At 32.4% G+C, this 21,392-nt stretch overlaps 1 protein-coding gene and 1 long non-coding RNA gene across 4 annotated transcripts in view; both read left to right on the forward strand.

Annotated features, from left to right (window-relative positions):
* The window catches only part of LOC143072926 (matrilin-1-like), a 29,607-nt gene extending 21,993 nt beyond the window's left edge, over nucleotides 1-7,614 (forward strand). For all 3 annotated transcript variants that reach the window (XM_076248094.1, XM_076248095.1, XM_076248096.1), the window contains 3 exons: nucleotides 1,732-2,385; nucleotides 3,173-3,766; nucleotides 5,804-7,614. In XM_076248094.1, coding sequence (XP_076104209.1) covers nucleotides 1,732-2,385; nucleotides 3,173-3,766; nucleotides 5,804-6,345 — 1,790 coding nt within the window. In that variant the 3' untranslated portion in view covers nucleotides 6,346-7,614. The remainder of the gene's footprint in view (nucleotides 1-1,731; nucleotides 2,386-3,172; nucleotides 3,767-5,803) is intronic.
* An 11,694-nt stretch (nucleotides 7,615-19,308) lies between these two features.
* Nucleotides 19,309-21,152, forward strand: LOC143072928 (uncharacterized). Its single transcript, XR_012977348.1, has 3 exons — nucleotides 19,309-19,431; nucleotides 19,789-19,835; nucleotides 20,583-21,152. It is a non-coding gene; the product is annotated as an uncharacterized LOC143072928 (long non-coding RNA).
* Nucleotides 21,153-21,392: the final 240 nt, after the last annotated feature.

The following is a 21,392-nucleotide window of genomic DNA, read 5'->3' on the forward strand; positions in this document are numbered from 1 at the left end:
TTTGGCTTATAACTTAAAAACCAAAGCATTAAGAGCAAATCTGACTGTTAGAAAATTGTTTATCAGGTCAAGATCTATCTACCCTGAAATTTTCAGATGAATCTGACAACCTGTTGTTGGGTTGCTACCCCTGAATTGGTAATTTTAAGGAAATTTTACTGTTTTTGGTTATTATCTTGAAAATTATTAAAGATAGAAATAAACTGTAAACAGCAATAATGTTCAGCAAAGTAAGATTTACAAATAAGTCAACATGACCGAAATGGTCAGTTGACCCATATAGGAGTTATTGCCCTTTATAGTCAATTTTTAACCATTTTTCGTAAATCTTAGTAATCTTTTACAAAAATCTTCTCCTCTGAAACTACTGGGCCAAATTAATCCAAACTTATCAACAATCATCTTTCAAATGGGTATCTAGTTTAAAAAATGTGTCCGATGACCCGGCCATCCAACCAAGATGGCCGCCATGGCTAAAAATAGAAGATAGGGGTAAAATGCAGTTTTTGGCTTATAACTCAAAAACCAAAGCCTTTAGTGCAAATCTGACAGGGGGATAAATTGTTTATCAGGTCAAGATCTATCTGCCCTGAAATTTTCAGATAAATCGGACAACCTGTTGTTGGGTTCCTGCCCCTGAATTGGTAATTTTAAGGAAATTTTACTGTTTTTGGTTATTATCTTGAAAATTATTATAGATAGAAATAAACTGTAAACAGCAATAATGTTCAGCAAAGTAAGATTTACAAATAAGTCAACATGACCGAAATGGTCAATTGACCCCCTAAGGAGTTATTGTCCTTTATAGTCAATTTTCAACAATTTTTATAAAATTTGTAAATTTTTACTAACATTTTCCACTGAAACTACTGGGCCAACTTCATTATAGATAGAGATAATTGTAAGCTGCAAGGATGTTCAGTAAAGTAAGATGTACAAACACATCACCATCACCAAAATACAATTTTGTCATGAATCCATCTGCTTCCTTTGTTTAATAGTCACATAGACCAAGGTGAGCGACACAGGCTCTTTAGAGCCTCTAGTTATTTTTTACTCTATTCGGTCCTGCCTTTTTTTTTACTAGTTTATCCTGACTTTTTTTACACAAATTGTCATCCTGCCTTTTTTTTTTTACCAAGTTGCTCATCCTGCCTTTTTTTTTACCCAAAACTCCTGTCCTGCCTATTTTTTTCAAATTTGATCCTAGCCCCCCATAAAAATCAAATGGTAGCTCCCTTATCCTGTCTTGCTCCTTTTGGAGCTCATGCCATTCCCCTAATTTTGCTTATTTTTACCTGTATGTGTATCTTCTAAATGAATGAATGAGATTTGCGGTATAAATAGACACGATCAAGGCTAAAGTTGTACAAAAACATCACAAAAAGTTATATATATTTGAGTAAGTAGGAGTTCGTAGACAGATTATTTAAATTTGACCAAATACTTTATTCGAAATATTTAAAGAACGTATTGATTCAATATATGTCAGACGTCAGACATCTTATTTCAATTTATGACGTCATGACACATTTTTGGCATGTTTATTACATCAAATAGTAATTACAGCTGCTGTAAAATCGAGAGTTTGTCTGAAATTCATAGAAGTTTGATGAAACTTCAATAATAAATCATTCTTATGTAATAATAGCATGCTCTATTGTCTGGGTTATCTAAAATTATATCAGTTTGTGATATGTTTTATTGTATTGTAATACCATTTTTTTACAGCTGGTGCAATCACACCAAAGACTACACAACCGCCTACAACATCAACAACAACCCCCGCAACTACACTTCCATCTGTGTTATTGCTACAGCCTTTGACCTATTTGACTCTACAGGAGACGAATCGAGCATCCCCTACATCGCAAAAAGGTCAAGGGCAAAACATTACCGAATCTCCCAAAGTATTATGGGATATTTTAACTGGGTCGCCTCAAGTAGAGAGGTATCTTACTACAACATCTTCCAATGTAAATGATGAGACGATACCAAAAGCGACAAATAGTACTACCAATGACAAAGACGAAAATATTATCCAAATCAATATTCAACCTGATTCACAAGATCACCAAAGAACAATACTATTATCAAATGAAAATCCAGAGCATGCCTTTGGTACGTTACCAACGTTACATGGTTTAAGCACAACTCCTGATAATATACATCAACAAATTTCAGGACGCTTTGGAGAAAACAGCAATAACAGTGCAGTGCAGTGGAATGGAAATGAAGAAGGTCCATTTCAGGGACAAAGACAGACAACGCCATTACCTATTGATATTCAAAGAGGTTTAGCAGCCTACTCATTAAAACCTATAACTGAAGATCAAGCTCAAATTATGTCAAACTACGTGCTTAGAGATGTACCCGCACAATCATGTAAGTTTCTACGACACAAAGAATTAAAACACATTAAAACAGCGTAGTTTCTATTAGAAAATTCTATTAAATAATAGATTTTGCCATGTGATTATAGACTTTCCGAATTGATTTTCCTCTGAGTTCAGTATTTTTGTGATTTTATTTTTCATTTTATGATAAATATTGTTTCCATCTTATTAAGATACTTTTTTGTCGTTTTAGGGTATAAGCTCTTTCTTCTTTGAATATGTTTAAAATTTTCAAATATTTTGTCCTCGATGATCACTGAGAAGACATTTATTGTTGAAATATGCATCTGGTACAGACAAATTGGTACCGTTAATGTTAGTAAAAGCAGTAAGAACGTTCTAACAAGATGTCAGATCAAGTTTACATTTACAAATTTTGATAAACGAAAAATATACAAATTTAAGATTGAGTTTCAGTGAATATAATTAAATCTAGAGAGGAGATTAACATCCATGATAACCTTCAGAAACATATTTGCTTCATCCTTTTCATAAAAATTATGACAGTTTCTTACAATTATCTTACATTTTATTGCATGTCATGTTTAGACAATTTAAAAAAGCTGCCGATATACTTTAAAGATATAAAAAACAAACCACCAATAGTATTCGAATATTTCAGAAGCATTTAGACAGTCATGCATTCTACTCTTTGGTCCGTAATAAATTTTTAACGATAGAAAATCAATGTGATAAGAAATACTAGTATGCAATAAACGATGGCACATATTGGGTCTTTTTTTTTAATACAATGAATTATTTTTTCTATCCATTAGATTGCGATGGCAAGGACGCCGACATCTATTTTGTGTTGGATGCTTCTAATAGCATCTGGCCTGAAGATTTCAAACAGCAATTGGCTTTTGTCAACAGTGTTATAGACATTTTAGACGTCACCCATGGCAACACAAGAGTTGGTGTGGTCGTATACAGTACGCAGGTTCATCCAATAGTCATGATCAATTCTGGCTTTTCAAAATCGCAAATTAAACGTCAAGTAAACGCAATTCAATACGTCAGTGGAAGAACCAACACATCTGACTCTCTTCGTTATATACGTCAATATGGCTTCGGGCCTGGACTAACTAGAGAAGGGGCGGTAAAATTAGCCATTGTTTTGACAGATGGTGTATCCAGAAGGCCTCTTCAAACGAAAAAAGAATCAAATTTATGCCGAGAAGCTGGAATACATCTTTTTGCTGTAGGAATCGGTAAAAAAGTGGATCAGACTGAACTAAAAAGAATAGCCAATGATCCTGACCAAAAGTTCATGTTCCATGTAGATTCGCATGCAGCACTTGGCACTATTAAAGATTTCTTGGCAATCACAGCTTGTAGTGTTGCTCCTGACCAGCCTAGAAATATACCAGGTAAGACTCAAACGTAGCCGAACTGTTTCAATGTCTAAATTAGTTCAAATTAAAAAAAAAAATAGCTTAAGAGTACTAGTAGTTTCTAAGTTGACATACTAGGTTTTTCATAATCATAAAAAGACTTAGTTTAAAATCATTATTGTAGCACACATTCGTCAAACGATGCTGGTTTTTATATCACAATTTTACACTTAGCGTTTGTGTTGATATTTTTTTATTTTAATGTATTATTTTAGATTCTATTTTTTTTTTACTCTTCTGACCTTGAAGTCATAAAACTTTCTAGTCAGTTTTTTATACTCATACTCCAAAATCAATCATTCAAAATGTTGGATTTCATGTTTCCAGCATGATCTTTGTGCTCCAAGAACTGAGCAAAGATGTATGGCTTCAACCCCAGGGTTATCTCAATGGACAGTGTTACCCAATCCTCATGTGCGGTTTTGCTTTCTGTTCTGTGTAAAGGAATCAAAACAAAACATAAGATAAATGAGTAGAGTAATCATTACACACTGATTTTCTTTTAATTTGTAATTTTGAACTAATCTTAATTGGGGAAACGAAAGAATAAAAAGTTTGGAATACTATATATACGTATATAAAATAAAACAGGGGTGATTTGAAAGGAATTTATATTTCTAAAACTGGTAGTTTAAAGGACCAAAGTAACACTTAAAATCTTTCAATCAATCAAATCAATCAGATAATGCGATATTTTCAACCACTTAGATAGATCGCAACTTGTGAAACATTGTCCATCAGTCATAAACAGATTCTAAAACATTTCGGATTTTTCATGACATCATGAAATGATGAGCTAAATACAACTTATAACATTTTCCTTTTTCCATAGCTTAAATTAGACATGAATATTATGCTGGACATTTAAGAATTTTTGGTATAAAAAGTGTTGGAAATACACAATAAAAAATCTTCGAAATGCGTTCATTTATCGAACACCTGTGAACGCGGAAGATACGTGTTAACAGAGAGGTAAAAAGATTATAATTTTGTTTTGCTACTTCTTGACCTCGCCACTCAGAATTGCAGTAACTATGGCATAAACATCTTCATAAAGTTTATTTATCTTTATTTTCAATATAATCATTCATATTACATCAGAATGTTAAATGTTGGAAATTAATTATGGCATAATGAACCATATCGACCGATGAAAGTATTTATCACTTAGCTAAGTCTCTCATTATTATTTTTTTTCATTCATAATTGATTAACCTTATAACTTTCGTAAAGTTTACTATTCTTTGATTAAAGACTTTATATAAACTTGATTCATATGCCAGTCATTTGTTGTTTAATACGAGGGTAATAATCTACTCACACATGAATAAGCGGGTTACATTTTTAATGCTATCCTCAATTTAAAACCAATTAATAGCAGAGCATTCAATATATATAAAAAAATAATTAAATAGCACATGGCTGAGAGGATGATAGGATTAGAAAAAAATGTTACCTTGTGAAAAAAAAATGTTATGGTCTTGAAGCAAATTTTTTCCTAAATTGTATAAAAAATTTACTGCGAACATAAAAGGAAATGTGGGATACCGCAACTCAACGACAAATACAACCGAAAGGTTCTGTTTCTGTAAATGTTATCATGATCAACCTCTTGAATGTATCATGCAGTTTCTTTTAGAATCCCTTATTAAGTTTTATGATCACAATATGATCGTCATCTTTAAAAGATTTTGGCAGATTTTTGGCTCAAACTTTTGTACAGTATGAATTGATTCTGTGACTTGATGATATCCTGAAAGAATTAACAAAATCGAACAAAGGTCAAATAGAAGATACTCACCTATAGATAAAAACTGTTGAAAGAATTGATTTGCTTTGTAAAGAAAATATTTTATTTTTGCTTTGATTTGAAAACGATCAATTTGAAACGGAAAGACATATATTTTTAAACCTTCAATGGTATTTCAAAAATAATTTGTTTACCTGTAGCCTTATATCATAAATTCGTTTAGTATATATCATTTATGAACATTATTTATTTTTACCTTTCAGTGTGTAATGACCTTGGTCCTTTGGATGTTTTGTTTTCATATGATGCCTTTGCCCTCGGAAGTAGAAAGTCTCAAATGATCAACTTTTTCATCCATGATGTTTTGAACAGCCTCAATTTCTCGAACGGAAATTTACAGATCGGGCGATTGACTGATAACTGTCCAGAGATTACAGATATTCCAATTTCTGCAACACGAAACTTATCCGCATTTGCAAGCATTAGTTATCCGGGAGTACCAAACTTGCTGAGGAAGATGAATTCGGGCTTTTCGAACCGAGAAGGTGCCAAGAAATTAGGAGTTTTATTTGTCGATGACAGTACAGAGAGCATTAATAATGCAGTTCGTGTGATAAAAGACGGTATTGATTATAAGCTTATGGTGATTGGAATCGGAGACAAGCAGGTTACAGATACAGCTGGAGATCTGTGTTCGTATCCGAAACATGACTACTTTTTACAAGTACCGAGATACTCGAACTTATTACGAGCTAGATCAAAGTTGCTTGACAAACTATGCACAACGATGATTGCGGCTGGATAAGTTAACAGGTGTTTTATTTGTAGAAGCAAACATGTGATTTTATAGTAATTTTATCTATTTTTGTAAAAAAATAAATGTAAATAGTTTGTTTTATTCAATTTTTTTTAACGTAAGACGCAACAGTAAGATAAAGATATCTACCAACATGACAATCAAAGATGTAAACATTATATGGTTTCTACGTTGATGTACATATTTATATATTAAATATATAGGGAAGTCATTGATGTATCAGATGATTCCTTCAAATTTAAAAAAAAAAATACAAATAACTGTGCAGTTGGGACTTTCACTCAACACAGCAAAGAGAGATCCTATAATAGACAAAACACAAGTCATTGTTAACTTTGTTAACGTTTACACATGGTGTGAATAAACTAGTCCATATTCTTAACTTTCGTTAATCCTTTTAAAATGTAAGTGTTTATTTTAGTATTCTTTTTTCTTATCCAGGAAAACGTATTGTTACGTGTGGAAAAAAGGGAGGCAAAAAAACCCTATATTCTTCTAATCATAACAACCAATTTTGATTTTCTTACTGTTTTGATATGCGTGATAGCTCTCTATTGAATATAGTCTTTTGGTACAATAACATTATATGTGTACTTGATGAGATATTAAAATATAAACTCATGCAATCATACATTAATTTAAAATCCTACTAAAATGACATAACAGGTATTTTCAGGACCATGTACTAGTTGTTACATGTAACATAACAGTACTGAAAGGCAATATGTGCAACTAGGAACAAAGATTTAAACTGTTCCAATATAAAATTTCAAAGACAATCAAGTTAGCAATTATTCTGAATCTATTATAAGTTATATGTAATTAAATTTAAATTAGGATAGTCAATAATTTAAGATTTCCAGTATAGTATCTGTATGCATTGCTGGTCTAATTGGGCGTTACTGAAACAACTAGTAATTAAGGGATGTTCCATAAAAAAATGTTAAATTTTATATTTTGTATTACCGATGATTGTGAATCTCCAAATTCATATCCCAATGGCAAATCGTCTTTTATCTTAACAAATACAATTATATTAAGGCCTTGTCTAGAAGACGCCCTAGCAAGTAAAATTAGTTTTGTAATACGAGTATTTATTCGGTGTATTATACTTGATCCATAATTGTACTTTTTAGTTTTATGTATATATAGGACGCTGTGTTTATTTTTGTATAATGATTTGATTTAATTGACTAAACCATCATTGTGAAATATGATGACAATACAGATTTTCAGTATTAAAAATCTTATGTTAAATCTTTTAAGTTAATCTTTTTCGAGTGATAGCTGAATGATATCGCACTTTAATGTTTTGCCTTTATACACTGTACGAGTGTTAAAACAACACATCGATACAGCTACTGTATCTTGCTATGAATGAAATTTATCAATCAAAATATCTAACTATGTTGTAAACGATTTTGTATGTAATTAAACATACAAAATCGTTTACAACATAGTTAGATATTTTGATAATTGATGTAAAATTTGGAATCATTTTTATTTGAACTTCAAGTAAAAATATATATTGCTATTTTTTATAGTAAAATGTTCAAAATCTAAGAGAGAAAAAACGAGACCACAACAATTTGTTAAACAATAAAACGAAATGAAGGTCTACATTTGTCCTCGACCACAGAAAATTTTCTATTTCAAATGTCAAACTCTAAATGATCCCAAGTCGGGAATAAAAATAACAAAGACTACCAAGTAGGTGACTTCAATACCAAGGTCCTCAAAAGTCAACACACTAAGTTATGAACAAAGACGACCAATGGCGATGTTCCTGACTTGGTACAGAGACGTTAATACATTGCAGACATAAAACAATCAGTTTAGTAAACTCAATATAAAAATGAAAATGTGGTATAATTGTCAATGAAACTACTATCTACCAGAGACAAAATGATGCAAATGTTAAACATAACAAAACAAAACCCATACTGCAAATTTTATAAGGCTCGATATGATAAACGTTTAACAAGTCAAACGAGAAAACCAAAGGCCTGAATTATATACCAAACAACAAACGCTAAATGGATATGGCATACAGCAACAAACAACAACCACTGTAATGTCTCTGTACTTATACATCCCGTCATTGTTTTATTGTTCGATGACAATTTTTGTAGTCTTATCTTTCATTTTGGTTAATATGTTTTGTCTATATGACTTTTTGTGTTTCTTTGTTACATATGACATGGCTTTGTACTTATACATCCCGTTATTATTACATGGTAAATATTTGTTTGTATTTAAAATGATTAAAGATACAACAATGTTGACTGCTGTTCCTCTATTTTTGACATTTTTACCTATTATGTCTGTTTGTTTTGTTCACACATCGTTGTCAATATGAAGGAATTTTATGCGACTGCCGTATAAGTGAGAAGTTTAGCTAGCTATAAAACCAGATTTAATCCACCATATCTACTTAAGAAAATTTCTGTACAAAGTCAAGAGTATGACAGTTGTTGTCCATTTGTTTGAAGTGTTTGAGCTTTTGATTTTGCTTTTTGATTAGGAACCTTCGTTTTGAATTTTCTTCCTCGGAGTTCAGTATTTTTGTAATTTTACTTTAAAAAAAACCTGTTTCTAACTTGTAAAAGAATGACTAGGGTGGTTGGCTTTGTTCTAGCTCTCAGTAAATGCAACTAACCTAGATTGGTATTTCGTGTTTTTGTTCCTTTGTTATTTGTTTTTGTGGTTCGTGCCAATCTGATAATTCAAGCCATTACAAACTGCTTCATCGCACCAAGATAGGCTGTTAAGTGGCACAAACTCTTGAACGGGGGAAAGGGCAACCTGATGAAACTGGGGACGAGATGAACCAGGAAACACACCTCAATGTTCAAGATCCCAATGTACAAGTATACAAGAGGAGGAGCAAGGAAGAGGACGAAGCTCGTGATAAAATAGGAATGAATCTTAACAGTCAACAGTAAGGAAAGAAGCATGATTGGAAAGAAGGAGACCCACCAACACCACGAATTAAGTGGCCAAAATCAGATTGTAAGAAAGAATGGATCCAGTTTCATGAATATACATCAAAAGTTTTACAGCATTAGCAGGAGATGTATATAGAAAAAAGCGACCTTAATCTTTGCAATGATGAAAGTTATGTTCAGAATAGAAGAACAGACAAAGGTCAAAGTCAGGCAATGAAAGAAAACAGAAAAGCGAAATGCCAAACTGATGAGAGAACAACGCAACTTTACAAAGTGCTACAATAAGCAGATACATGAACGAGAGGTATTAAAAGAACTAAGAGATGTCAACAGGAAAAGAGTACAAACGCTGAAAAGAACAGAAAACTTAAGGAATCGAAGGAGCACAAAAGAGAACTCAACTTACAGCTATAAATCCATTTGGCTTTGTAAAGACACATGTTGGATATAAAAGATCAGGCCAATTCGATTGCCCATAAAGAAGAGGTTGAACATTATTTAGGAGATATCCACAGCGATACCGAAAGACAAAGAGATCTTGGAGACCAACGAAGATTGATAAGTCCAGATGAGCCAACAGTAGAGTTTGATATGTCGGAACACAAAGTTCATAAAATGATGTCAACTTGAAAGAAAACGAGAGACATAAGAATATATAGAAATAAGCACACAATGAACAACATCACACGTCACACATACAACATAAACAAAGACAGAACTAAGCACACATAATCAACACTACCTATAAAACATTAACGAAGATAAAAACAAACACGCAATATCCAATATCACCTCGATTACACAAACTGAAACAAACATGTAAAAATTCGCATCACTTTAACAACAGAAACAAAGACAGAAACAAGCACACAATTACCAACATTGCCGACACAACAAAAACAATCATATAATAAGCAACAAGGCCAAACACAATCAACTTGATCGCGACACAACAAACAAAGACCGAAACGAGAAGGCAATGACTAACATCACCGAGACAAAACAAAACAAGACAGAAACAAACAAGCAATAACCAACATCACCGAGACAACACAAACAAATGTAAATACTCTAAACGGTATAAATCAGAAGAAGATGAGGTATGAGTGTCAATCAGACAACTCTGTATCCAAGTCGCAATGTATGAAAAGTTTACAATTATAAGTCAACGCACGGCCTTCAACATTGAGGATTACATTGTGACATAGATGAAAAGTGATATCATTGGCACTTATTTTTTCCTTTAAAAATGTCCGGTACCAAGTCAGGAATATGGCCATTGTTATATTATAGTTCGTTTCTGTGTGTGTTACATTTTAACGTTGTGTTTCTGTTGTGTCCTTTGTTTTCTCTTATTTTTTAGTGTGAATTCACATTACTATAAGACGTGTCACGGTACTTATCTATCCCAAATTCATGTATTTAGTTTTGATGTTATATTTGTTATCCTCATAGGATTTTGTCTAATGCTTAGTCCGTTTCTGTGTGTGTGTATGTGTGTGTTACATTTTAATGTTGTGTCGTTGTTCTCCTCTTATATTTAATGCGTTTTCCTCAGTTCTAGTTTGTTACCCCGATTTTGTTTTTGTCCAAGGATTTATGAGTTTTGAACAGCGATATACTACTGTTGCCTTTATATACCACATCTTTTAATTTATACAAAACAAGCAAGCAATAACCAACACCAAAGAGACAACAGAAATAAAGACCTAAAATAGAATAAGATAACAACACAGAAATAACAAATAAAGACAAAACAAAAGCACACAATAACCAACACCACCGAGATAACAGAAACAAAGACAAAAACATGCACGCAATATCGAACATCACTGAGAAAACTCAAACAAAGACAAAAACAAGGACGCAATAACCAACACCTCCGAAACAATACAAGGAGACCATAGAAACAAAACAAAAAACTAAAGCGTTATCACTAACATGGTCAATACAACCCAAATAAAGACAGAAAAAAGCACGCTATAAAGAACTTCACACAGACAACTTAAACAAAGACTGAAATAAGTGTGCAATAACCAATATCTCACAGACAACACAAATAAAGACAGATAACTTACACGTAATAACCAACATTGTTCAGACTATACAAACAAAACAGAAACTTGTGCGTTATAACCAATATAACCAATCCCACCCAAATAAAGACCGAACTAATGCATAAAAATATACGTCACTTAGACAACCCAAACAAAGACAGAATCTCAACTGTCATAACCAACGTAGCCGAGATAACCCAAACAAAAATATAAACTTTTATGGAATCAGATATTATAATGTCTACGTTTTTAATAAAATTGAGAACGGAAATGGGAGTTAAACTAACTTTATAACTAAAAAGAAATTAAGAATTTAACCTTAACATATATAAAAACAGTTTTAAATGTAAACTTTCACTTCGAGAGATTCAAATCTAGCGTTTAATGAACCTAATATAATAAAAATTTACATTCAAAATTGCATTTATTTTAGATTGGAGGTAATATTACTTCATATTACTGTTTCATAATTTATTTCAAAAAATGTGTCCACGATTAACAGATAATGCACGAATAATACATTATACTATCTTCCTTTAATTCATGACGCAATGTGAATAAACCATTAAATGGACAATCAAATGCAAAATCGTTTATAACGAGTTATCAATCGGAAATAATTTGCAAGAGTTCTAGCGACCCCGGGAGAGTACAAGTGTTTTTGTTGAACGTATTTTTCATTTACTTCAACTTTGATATAGAAAAAAACTTTGGCAAAGAACTAAATACGTATGACATGACCTTTTCCGGATATAACAGCAAATATTGTCATATATTTATGATCTTATCATGATGTGCCTATTATAGATACAAAGAATTGTTTTCGTGGTTCTCTTGAGATACATAAATATTAACCGAAATCATAAACGCCTGAACATGTCAAGGTAAACAAATGCACATGTTGTTTGAGTTACCAGGTTGATATATCAGAACTATGTTTAATAATATTCCTTTTAATCGTTATGTGCAGTCAAAAAGACATAAATAACGTATTCCAAAATACTAACATTTTGTTTGTTTATTTGTAGGATCAGGTCGCTTATTAATCTGCACCTGTTACTTGTTCCTTTAGTTAAATAAGTATGCTAAAATGGGCTATTGATGTGTATATTGAAATTATATTATGTAACTCTGTTTACTTATCAGTTATAATCGTAATTTAATAATTACCGACGCCGCAGTCTAAGTATCGTAAATTGACAAAAAATGAAAATCTTACGAACAATAATAGCTAATTCGACTTTTATTTTTGATCATGTAATATAACGCTGTAGTACTCCTGTACCCACTTTTGAATGGTTTTTTTTTGGATAGGAATGTGAAAGCATAACTTTTTTTTCGGAAAAATGGTTACAACAAGCCATATACATGTATGAGCGTATAAATGTATGTTACTCCGAAAAAATAACAATTAGCATCTAAATAAATGCATCATTCAGTCTGGTTGACCCGATTGAGCTGAATTATACATGCTTTACTTTTTGTAAAAAGACATACAATCAGGGCCCTGTATGTGTTTCTGTTAATCCGAACGTTTTCATGACAACTGAAAAGATCCATCTTGACTTGTTTACAAAATGCCTAATCTGTTTTTTTTTTTTTATCTATAAGACGGTTCCACTTTTATTTGTTTCGCAAAGCTGTTCTTGTACGTTACAACTTCTTTTTCATTAAAGGCAGTTATATACATAGTATTCTAATATTTTCAAATTATATGTATATGCAGTATATATGTCGTCTACATTTTATTATTTTGTACAGGTTATTACTTGTACAAAAACTTTGCATGAGTAATTACTTGTACAGTTTTTGTTGAGAAAAAGATAATAACTTTACAACACAATATCTTTGAGTTGTATGTGCTTCTACTTTTGATTTAAACAAAATGTTTTAAAAAAAAACTTAACTTTACTCCTTTCTATGATTTAGTAAGTCTGAGATTTTTTTGTCAATTGTCGGGTAATATTTTCCTTTTACTGTTTTCTCGTATTTATTTATTTGTTTGTTTATTTTTTTCTTGTCATAGAGACTACATGCATTTTTGAAATCTATATTATGTTTGTTTTTCTTTTCTTTTTTTCAAATGTGTATTCTGAACTTAGTGGGTTTTCATTGTTGTTGTTGCATGGGAAATACAAGAATCTGGCCACGTCCAATCTGTGTAGTATTTCTGATCGTATCCATCTGATGAGTTAAGCCTTTATCAACTGGTTTTTATAGTTCGTTGTTATGTTGTAATGTTACATCACTGTCTCAGGAAAAGGGAGGGTTGTGATCCCGCTGACATGTTTAACACGCCACATTATGTATGTGCCTGTCCCAAGTCAGGATCCTGTCATTCAGTGGTTGTGGATTGTCGATGTGTTACATATTTCTTTCGTTCGTTTCTGTACATACATATGGCCGTTTGTTTTCTCGTTTGAATTGTTTTACATTCATTTCTGAATAGTAAAATGAAAGTACTTCCGTGAACTGTGACTGTAGATTTTTTTGCAGTGTTAGAAAGTGGTGAAAATTCTAAAAAGGTTATCATTATCCCTTATGGGCAAGGAAATACTACCGTGCCACCTTGAGTGAAGTGTTGAACAGAACGGATATGATCTCTGCACCGGAGACAGCCACCCCGACAACTGCAGTGAACATGATTTTAATCGCCACTCAAAGAAAACACTTGTACTACTTCCATGACGTTAACATCAGTGCTTTCTGGTATATCAACATTGTCAAATCCTTTTCAATTTGATTTCGACTCATTAAACCAATCATGATTCCAACTTGTGTTGCTATTTTTCGTTTTTCCGCAATATTCAGTATAACTCCTTTGATATTTCTACAGTCAATCAAACCTTTGTCTACTATTTCACTGTAACATTGTCTCCAATTTCTAAATCTTGTAATCATCTTTTGGCATTTGCTGTTCTTATCAAACGGTAAAGTTCATCAACTGCACAATATAAACAATTTCGTCTCCTTTGGGAATGTGTTTTTCGATTACTGCTACATTGTTAATAACACTTCTCTACGAAATGTGTTATCGAAAGGTCCGAAATATCGTGAGCCTAAATCCATCAATTGGAAATACAACTTTAAAATTTTAATGGATTCAGTTGAGGATTATGCCAGGCAATGGGCTAAGCGCGAGAAGGAAGACGTAGACACTCTTTCCGAATGGATTAAGGCAGTGAGGTCGTTGATACAAATCAGAATTAAGAAACTGAATGGGTCTATCAATGCCCATGCTACGTCAATCTTTAAAGACCCAAATGTTGCAAAACACCTATCCTACCTCCATGACAAATATGCTGTTGTCCCCGTAGATAAAGCCCCAAACAACATCGTTTTTGTATGTAAAACTCATTACATTAACTGCTTGATAAACGAATTAGGTATTGACAATTCACTTGAAAACTCAACATATACCCTCACGACACTTACCAAAGAGGAAATCCTGGATAATCATAGATCTGTTCTGTGTTCCTTTGGAATTTCAACCAAAGATGAAGAACTGAATCTGCCATCACTGTATTGGATACCTAAACTACATAAGTGTCATTACAAACAACGGTATATTGCTGGGTCTTCCAAGTGCTCAACGAAACCTCTTTCTAAATTATTAACATCTATTTTATCAGCAATCAAAGACGGGCTTCAAAGTTATTGTGAAACTGCCTATTCTAGAGGGGGCGTGAATCAGATGTGGATACTTAAAAATTCCAAAGATCTTTTAGAGTACATACAATCTAACTCTCTTTCATCTTGTAACAGTATTAAAACATTTGACTTTTCTACTCTGTACACTAGTATTCCACTTTCCAAACTAAAAGACAAATTGAAAGAGTTGGTATTGCTTTGCTTCGTAAAAAAGAATGGCCAACGTAGATACAAGTATCTTGTCTTAGGGAGGGATAAATCCTACTTTGTAAAGGATCACTCTGATTTGAACAAAAAATTCTCTGAAACTGATATTATCAAGATGCTTGATTTCTTTATTGACAACATATTTGTTACGTTCGGAGGACGTGTTTTTCAACAGACTGTCGGCATTCCAATGGGAACAAACTGTGCCCCTCTACTTGCCGACTTGTTTCTTTATTATTATGAAGCTGACTTCATGCAGGAACGTCTTAGAAAGAAAGATAAGAAGTTAGCAATATCCTTTAAATCTACTTTTCGCTATATAGATGATGTTCTTTCACTAAATAATTCAAAATTTGGTGACTATGTGGAACGCATCTATCCAATCGAGGTAGAGATAAAGGATACTACAGATACAGTTAAGTCGGCCTCATATCTTGACTTACATCTAGAAATTGACAATGAGGGTCGGTTGAAAACAAAACTTTACGACAAAAGAGATGATTTCAGCTTTCCAATTGTGAACTTTCCATTTCTAAGTAGCAACATTCCAGCAGCACCTGCATACGGGGTATATATCTCCCAATTGATACGATATTCCCGTGCTTGCATTTCCTATCATGATTTTCTTGATAGAGGGTTGCTGCTCACAAGGAAGCTATTAAACCAAGAGTTCCAAATGGTGAAGTTGAAATCATCCCTTCGTAAATTTTACGGACGCCATCACGAGTTGGTTGACCGTTATGGAATAACCGTTTCACAAATGATATCGGATATGTTCCTTACGTCGTAACTACATTCCCCTTCCCTTTCATGAATGTGACCTACAGAATTAGACTATTTACCGGATTTGTTATCACATAAACAACACGACGGGTGTCGCATGTGGAGCAGGATCTGCTTACCCTTCCGGAGCACCTGAGATCACCCCTAGTTTTTTGATGGGATTTGTGTTGTTTATTCTTTAGTTTTCTATGTTGTGTCGTGTGTGCTGTTGTTTGTTTGTCTTTTTCATTTTTAGCCACGACGTTGTCAGTTTGTTTTAGATTTATGAGTTTGACTGTCCCTTTGGTATCTTTCGGCCCTCTTTCAAAACACCTTTCAGTCATAAGAAATATCTTTGAAGTGCTGTCTTTTTGGAACCTATTTTGGCTGCCTTATATTCTCTCTATACTGTCTTACCCGTGTGAAAGCGAATTATTAGGGTTAATTATTTCTTGATATTGTTTTTCTACACTGTTTTCCATCTTTACACTCAAGTTTTGACTTGTCTTTTTTAAGTTTTGCTCATGATATATTTGTTATTCAAAAAAGGGAAACGATTTCTTGAGAACATCAAATATAATTATTTGTACAAGTTATTATCTTTTTCTAAGTAAAAATTGTACTAGTAATTACTTGTACAATTTGAATTAGTATAAGTAATAACTTGTATAATGGCTTCATACAAGTAATTACTTGTATAAAATGTTTGTACAAGTAATAACCTGTACACATTAAAAACATGTACACGACATATATAATGATTGTTCGAAAGGTATTTCCATTAGTACTTTTGAAAGGAGGAAACGGAAAGATTTATTGACTGAAGGCTATTAAACATCCAATGGCAAATATTACACATAAGAATCAGGAGATATGGTACAATTTATAAACTGCATACCGTATAGTCAGGTTTAATAGGCATTGGTATGACAAAATGAGAGAAAATTTTAGAGAGAAAACAAACATGCATATCAACATTGATCGTATAAATGCATATATAGTTTAGTATTACCCTGCTTAGTATTGCAGATCCAAGCACAGAGTCGGATTGTTATTGTACTGGAAAACAATGTCATAGTCTACAGGAAGACACATCAGCTAACCGGACACATTATTTTGACTCAAAGCCAACTAAGCTTTTCTCTTATCTTGAAACATTTTGTTCATGCCGACAAAACAGCAAATACTAGTCATGAATTTGACCTAGCAAGGTATCAAACCGGTGAACTCCAGCATTACAGAGGACATAAGTTTTTAAGTTAAACATATACTTGTATTGCATGTAAACCCTATCTTTAAAGGGCCAAACAATTACTGACATCATCTATTTTCTTTTATTCTTTGTCTTTCGTAAGTATAAACGTGTAGAAAATTATTCAGATCTTTATATTTCTGTAGTTTACTTATATACCCATTTCTAAATTCATTTATTTTCATTTGGTTTATTACAGTTACTTCTCTTTAACCAGTGAGTGAATTTTAAAATAAACGCATTAATGGTTAGAAAGTTGTCACAATGAAAGATAGCAACAATTGCATTATAAAAAAATACAATTTAAGTTGCAGAATATCTTGATGTTCAGTAAATGAAAAATGACAAAGTGATTTAGGTTATAGGAGGTTTTGTAGATGGGAGATGTGGACGGGTGGAGTGTTTGACCGGATAATGATAAAAAAAACACCAACGACCATGCAGGTGATAATAGATGTCTTATCTTTCGTGGAATACCCGGATTATTGGATCGTTCAATCTGTCATCTTTTTAAATGTTTGCAGGAATTATCCCAAAAAATATGCATTTGTATTCTGAATAATTCGCAAAATCTGCAAGTTCCCTCTTATTTCAATGAACATATCTTTTTCCATGAAGTATTTTGTGAAAGCATGAATAAAGGCAACAGTAGTATACCTTCGTTCGAAGGTCATCAATCGATTGAGAGAAAACAAATCAATACAAACACATCAGCTAGAAGAAGAAAACAACGAAACAACAGAAACACTGAAGTACAACAAAAACTAACGACAATGCAACACACACAGAAACGAAATATAAGATAACAATTGCCATTTTTCCGACTTGGAAAACTCATCATAGATACTAGGATTAAAATTGTGTTCGTCAGACGCATGTTTCGTCTACAAAACACTCACCAGTGACGCTCGAATAAACACGTTAAGAAGACTAAGTAAACCACGAAGTTGAAGTACATATTTCACATTAGAAAAGATACATTCATGACATCAGAATATTTAAAAAAAAACCTGTGTCAATGTATGAAGTACGATAACGGGTTACTTAACTTCATTGATTGAAAAGTTTGATATTTCAATCATGAAATACCTTAAATATATTGGTTAATTCATTTGAAATTGGTAGAGTTCTGAGTACTATCTTGTCTGTGAATATAGTCTTTGAAGTAAAAAGAATATACGGTGTTCATTATGTCACTTTTACAGTAATCATGTCAATTATAACTTAAACATTACAAAATTATAAATCTAAACTCGACAAAAGTTCTCACTAGCATCTCAGGAAAACTGTCGATTTGAAATATGTTAGGAGTTTTGCATCAGATTTCAGAATGTTTTTTAAGGACATATGTTGAGCAAACAGCGTAGGCTACTTAGCTAGCTTCCTGATGCAGGGAACACCTTTTATACAGTCTAGATAGGTAAAGGTCGAGATTTTTTTCGAAAAAAACTTTGATATATATCAAAATTTGACAAGGAACTTAATACGAAGTAATTTACCTCCAAGGATATAATAGAAAATATTATCATAAATTTATGATCTCATCATGATATACCTATTATCATGATAATGGATACACAGAATTGTTTTCGTGATTCTCTGGAGCTATAAAATCATTGACCAAAATAATAAAGAATTGTTTTCGCGCGGTTATTTTGAGATATATAAACATTAACCGATTAACAAAATCATAAACACCTGAACATTTCAAGGTAAACAAATTCACATGTTGTTTGAGTAACCAGGTTGATATCTCAGAAATATGTTTAATAGTACTCCTTTTAATCGTTGTGTGCAGTCAAAAAGGTATAAATAAAGTATTCCAAAATAATTATATTTTATTTGTTTATTTGAAGGGTCAGGTCTTTGTAACCTTGCACCTGTTACTTGTTCCGTTAGTTGAATAAGTATGCTAAAATGGGCTACTAATGTTTAATTATATTATGTAACTCTATTTACTTATCAGTTATAATCATATTAAGGCAATAGTTACCGACGCCGCGGCCTAAGTACCGTAAATTGACAAAAAATGATGATGTAACAATCAACAAAAGCTCAATCTTCTTTTATTTGTTATTAGGTACTCCTGTCCCCACTGTATAACTTTTTGTAGTGTTGTTGTATAGAAATGAGAAAGTATAACTTTTTTCGGATACGGGATAGCAACCAGTTATATGCATGTAATAAGAATGGAAATGTATGTTATATAAGAATATACACATAATTCTAATGCATGTATAGTTCTGTCTGGTTTTACCCGATTATCCGGAATTATACATGCTTTCCTTTTTGTAAAAATACATTCAATTGCTGTAATGTGTATGTGTCTGCTAATAGGAAAGTTAACATGACAACTGGAATAATTCATTTTGACCTGTTTACAAAATATCTATTTGTCTTCTTTTTATAGTGCAGTTGCACTTTTATTGATTTCGCAAAGTTTGACTTGAACTTTACATTTTTTTTGAAAGGGAGTTGGATATGGTAGTATTATAATACTTTCAAAAAAATATGCAGTATCTAGTCATTGTTCAAAAGTTATTTTGTGCTTTAGGAAGAAACGGGAAGATTGATTGACTGAAGGCTATTGAACATCCGAAGGTAAGTATCACAAATAAGATCAAGGAGATATGGTACAATTAATAAAACCCATAACGTATAATCAGTTTAAGTTGACAACGATATGAGTAAATGTGAAAAAAAAATCAAGCGAGAAAAAAAACAACATTCATATCAACATTGACCTTTGAAATGCATGTATAGTTTACCATGCTTTGTACATAAGACCAAAACATACACCGAGTCGGATTTTAAGGTATTTGCATACAAGGTAACAGTCTACAGGAAGACACGTCAGCCGACCGGACACATTATTTTGACTCAAAGCCAACTAAGCTTTGCTCTTATCTTGCAACAACTTGTGCTTGTCGGTATTATTTGACCAAGCCAGGTATCAAACCCACGAACTCCAGCACTCGAGAGGAAATGAGCTTTGAAATCAAACATATAATTGTATTCCGTGTCATATCTATCATATAAGGGCTTAACAATGACTCAAATATATATTGTCCTTTCTCAATTTACGTTGAAGTAAAAAAAATCAAAGCAGATTAATTTTGGATTAAAATGAAATGAATCATGACAGAATTGTTTCACACATTAATTGCAGTTGTGCATTTAATATCATACTCTTTTGTTTTAAAATTAATAATATTTTTTTCTTTGTCTTTCGAATCTCAGAACGAGTAGAAAATTAGTCAGAGCTTTATATTACTGCTAGCTTCATCGATAGTTTACTTATATATATTTTACATTACTAAATATCTATTTTCATTTGCTTATTTACAGTTACTCCTCTTTAACCAGTGAGTGGTTTCCAAGAGATTCGTGAGGAAACGATCTCAGTGTACATTTCATATCTTAACGTCTTAACCAGATTAATTTTAGGTGACGTTCATGATTGTAAAAGTTCTATTAAAGACAATGCTCAGAAAATTGTTACAATGAAAAATAGAAATAAGTGCATTGATAAATAATACAACTGAAGGTGTCGAATACCTCGATGTACTGTAAATAATAAAAGAAATACAGTGATGTAGGGTATTGGAGGATATGTGGATTGGAGATGCAGACGGATGTACTGTTTGACCGGATAAATTCCACAGGCGCGTGTCTGGTCTACAAAAGACCCCTCAGTGACGCTCGAATAAAAAGGCTTAAGAAAGCCAAATAAAGAATGAAGTTGGAGAAGATTATAACACCACAAAAGATACATTCATGACATCGGAATTTAAAACAAAAATATCTACATGTATGTCAATGTATGAAGTAGGATAACCGGTCACCTGACTATATTGATTCAAAATTTAGAAATTTCAATTATCAAATACCTTAAAAATATTAGTTAATTCATTTAAAATGTTTGCAGTCTTTTGCAGCATTTTGTTTGTCAACAGTGTTTGTAAAAACAAAAACAATTAAAAACAAAATACGGTATTTATCATTTCAGCTGTATAGTTAATAAGTAAATTAGAAATTGCGCATTGCAAACATTTTATATTTAAACTCGGGAAAAATCAAAGGTTACAGGCAGGACCTTCTAACTAGCTCAGTGAAAATGGTTCTTTTTGCTATGGTATGAAGATTTTCAATTATCAG

This window comes from Mytilus galloprovincialis, chromosome 4, assembly GCF_965363235.1.
Source record: "Mytilus galloprovincialis chromosome 4, xbMytGall1.hap1.1, whole genome shotgun sequence".
NCBI lineage: Eukaryota > Metazoa > Mollusca > Bivalvia > Mytilida > Mytilidae > Mytilus > Mytilus galloprovincialis.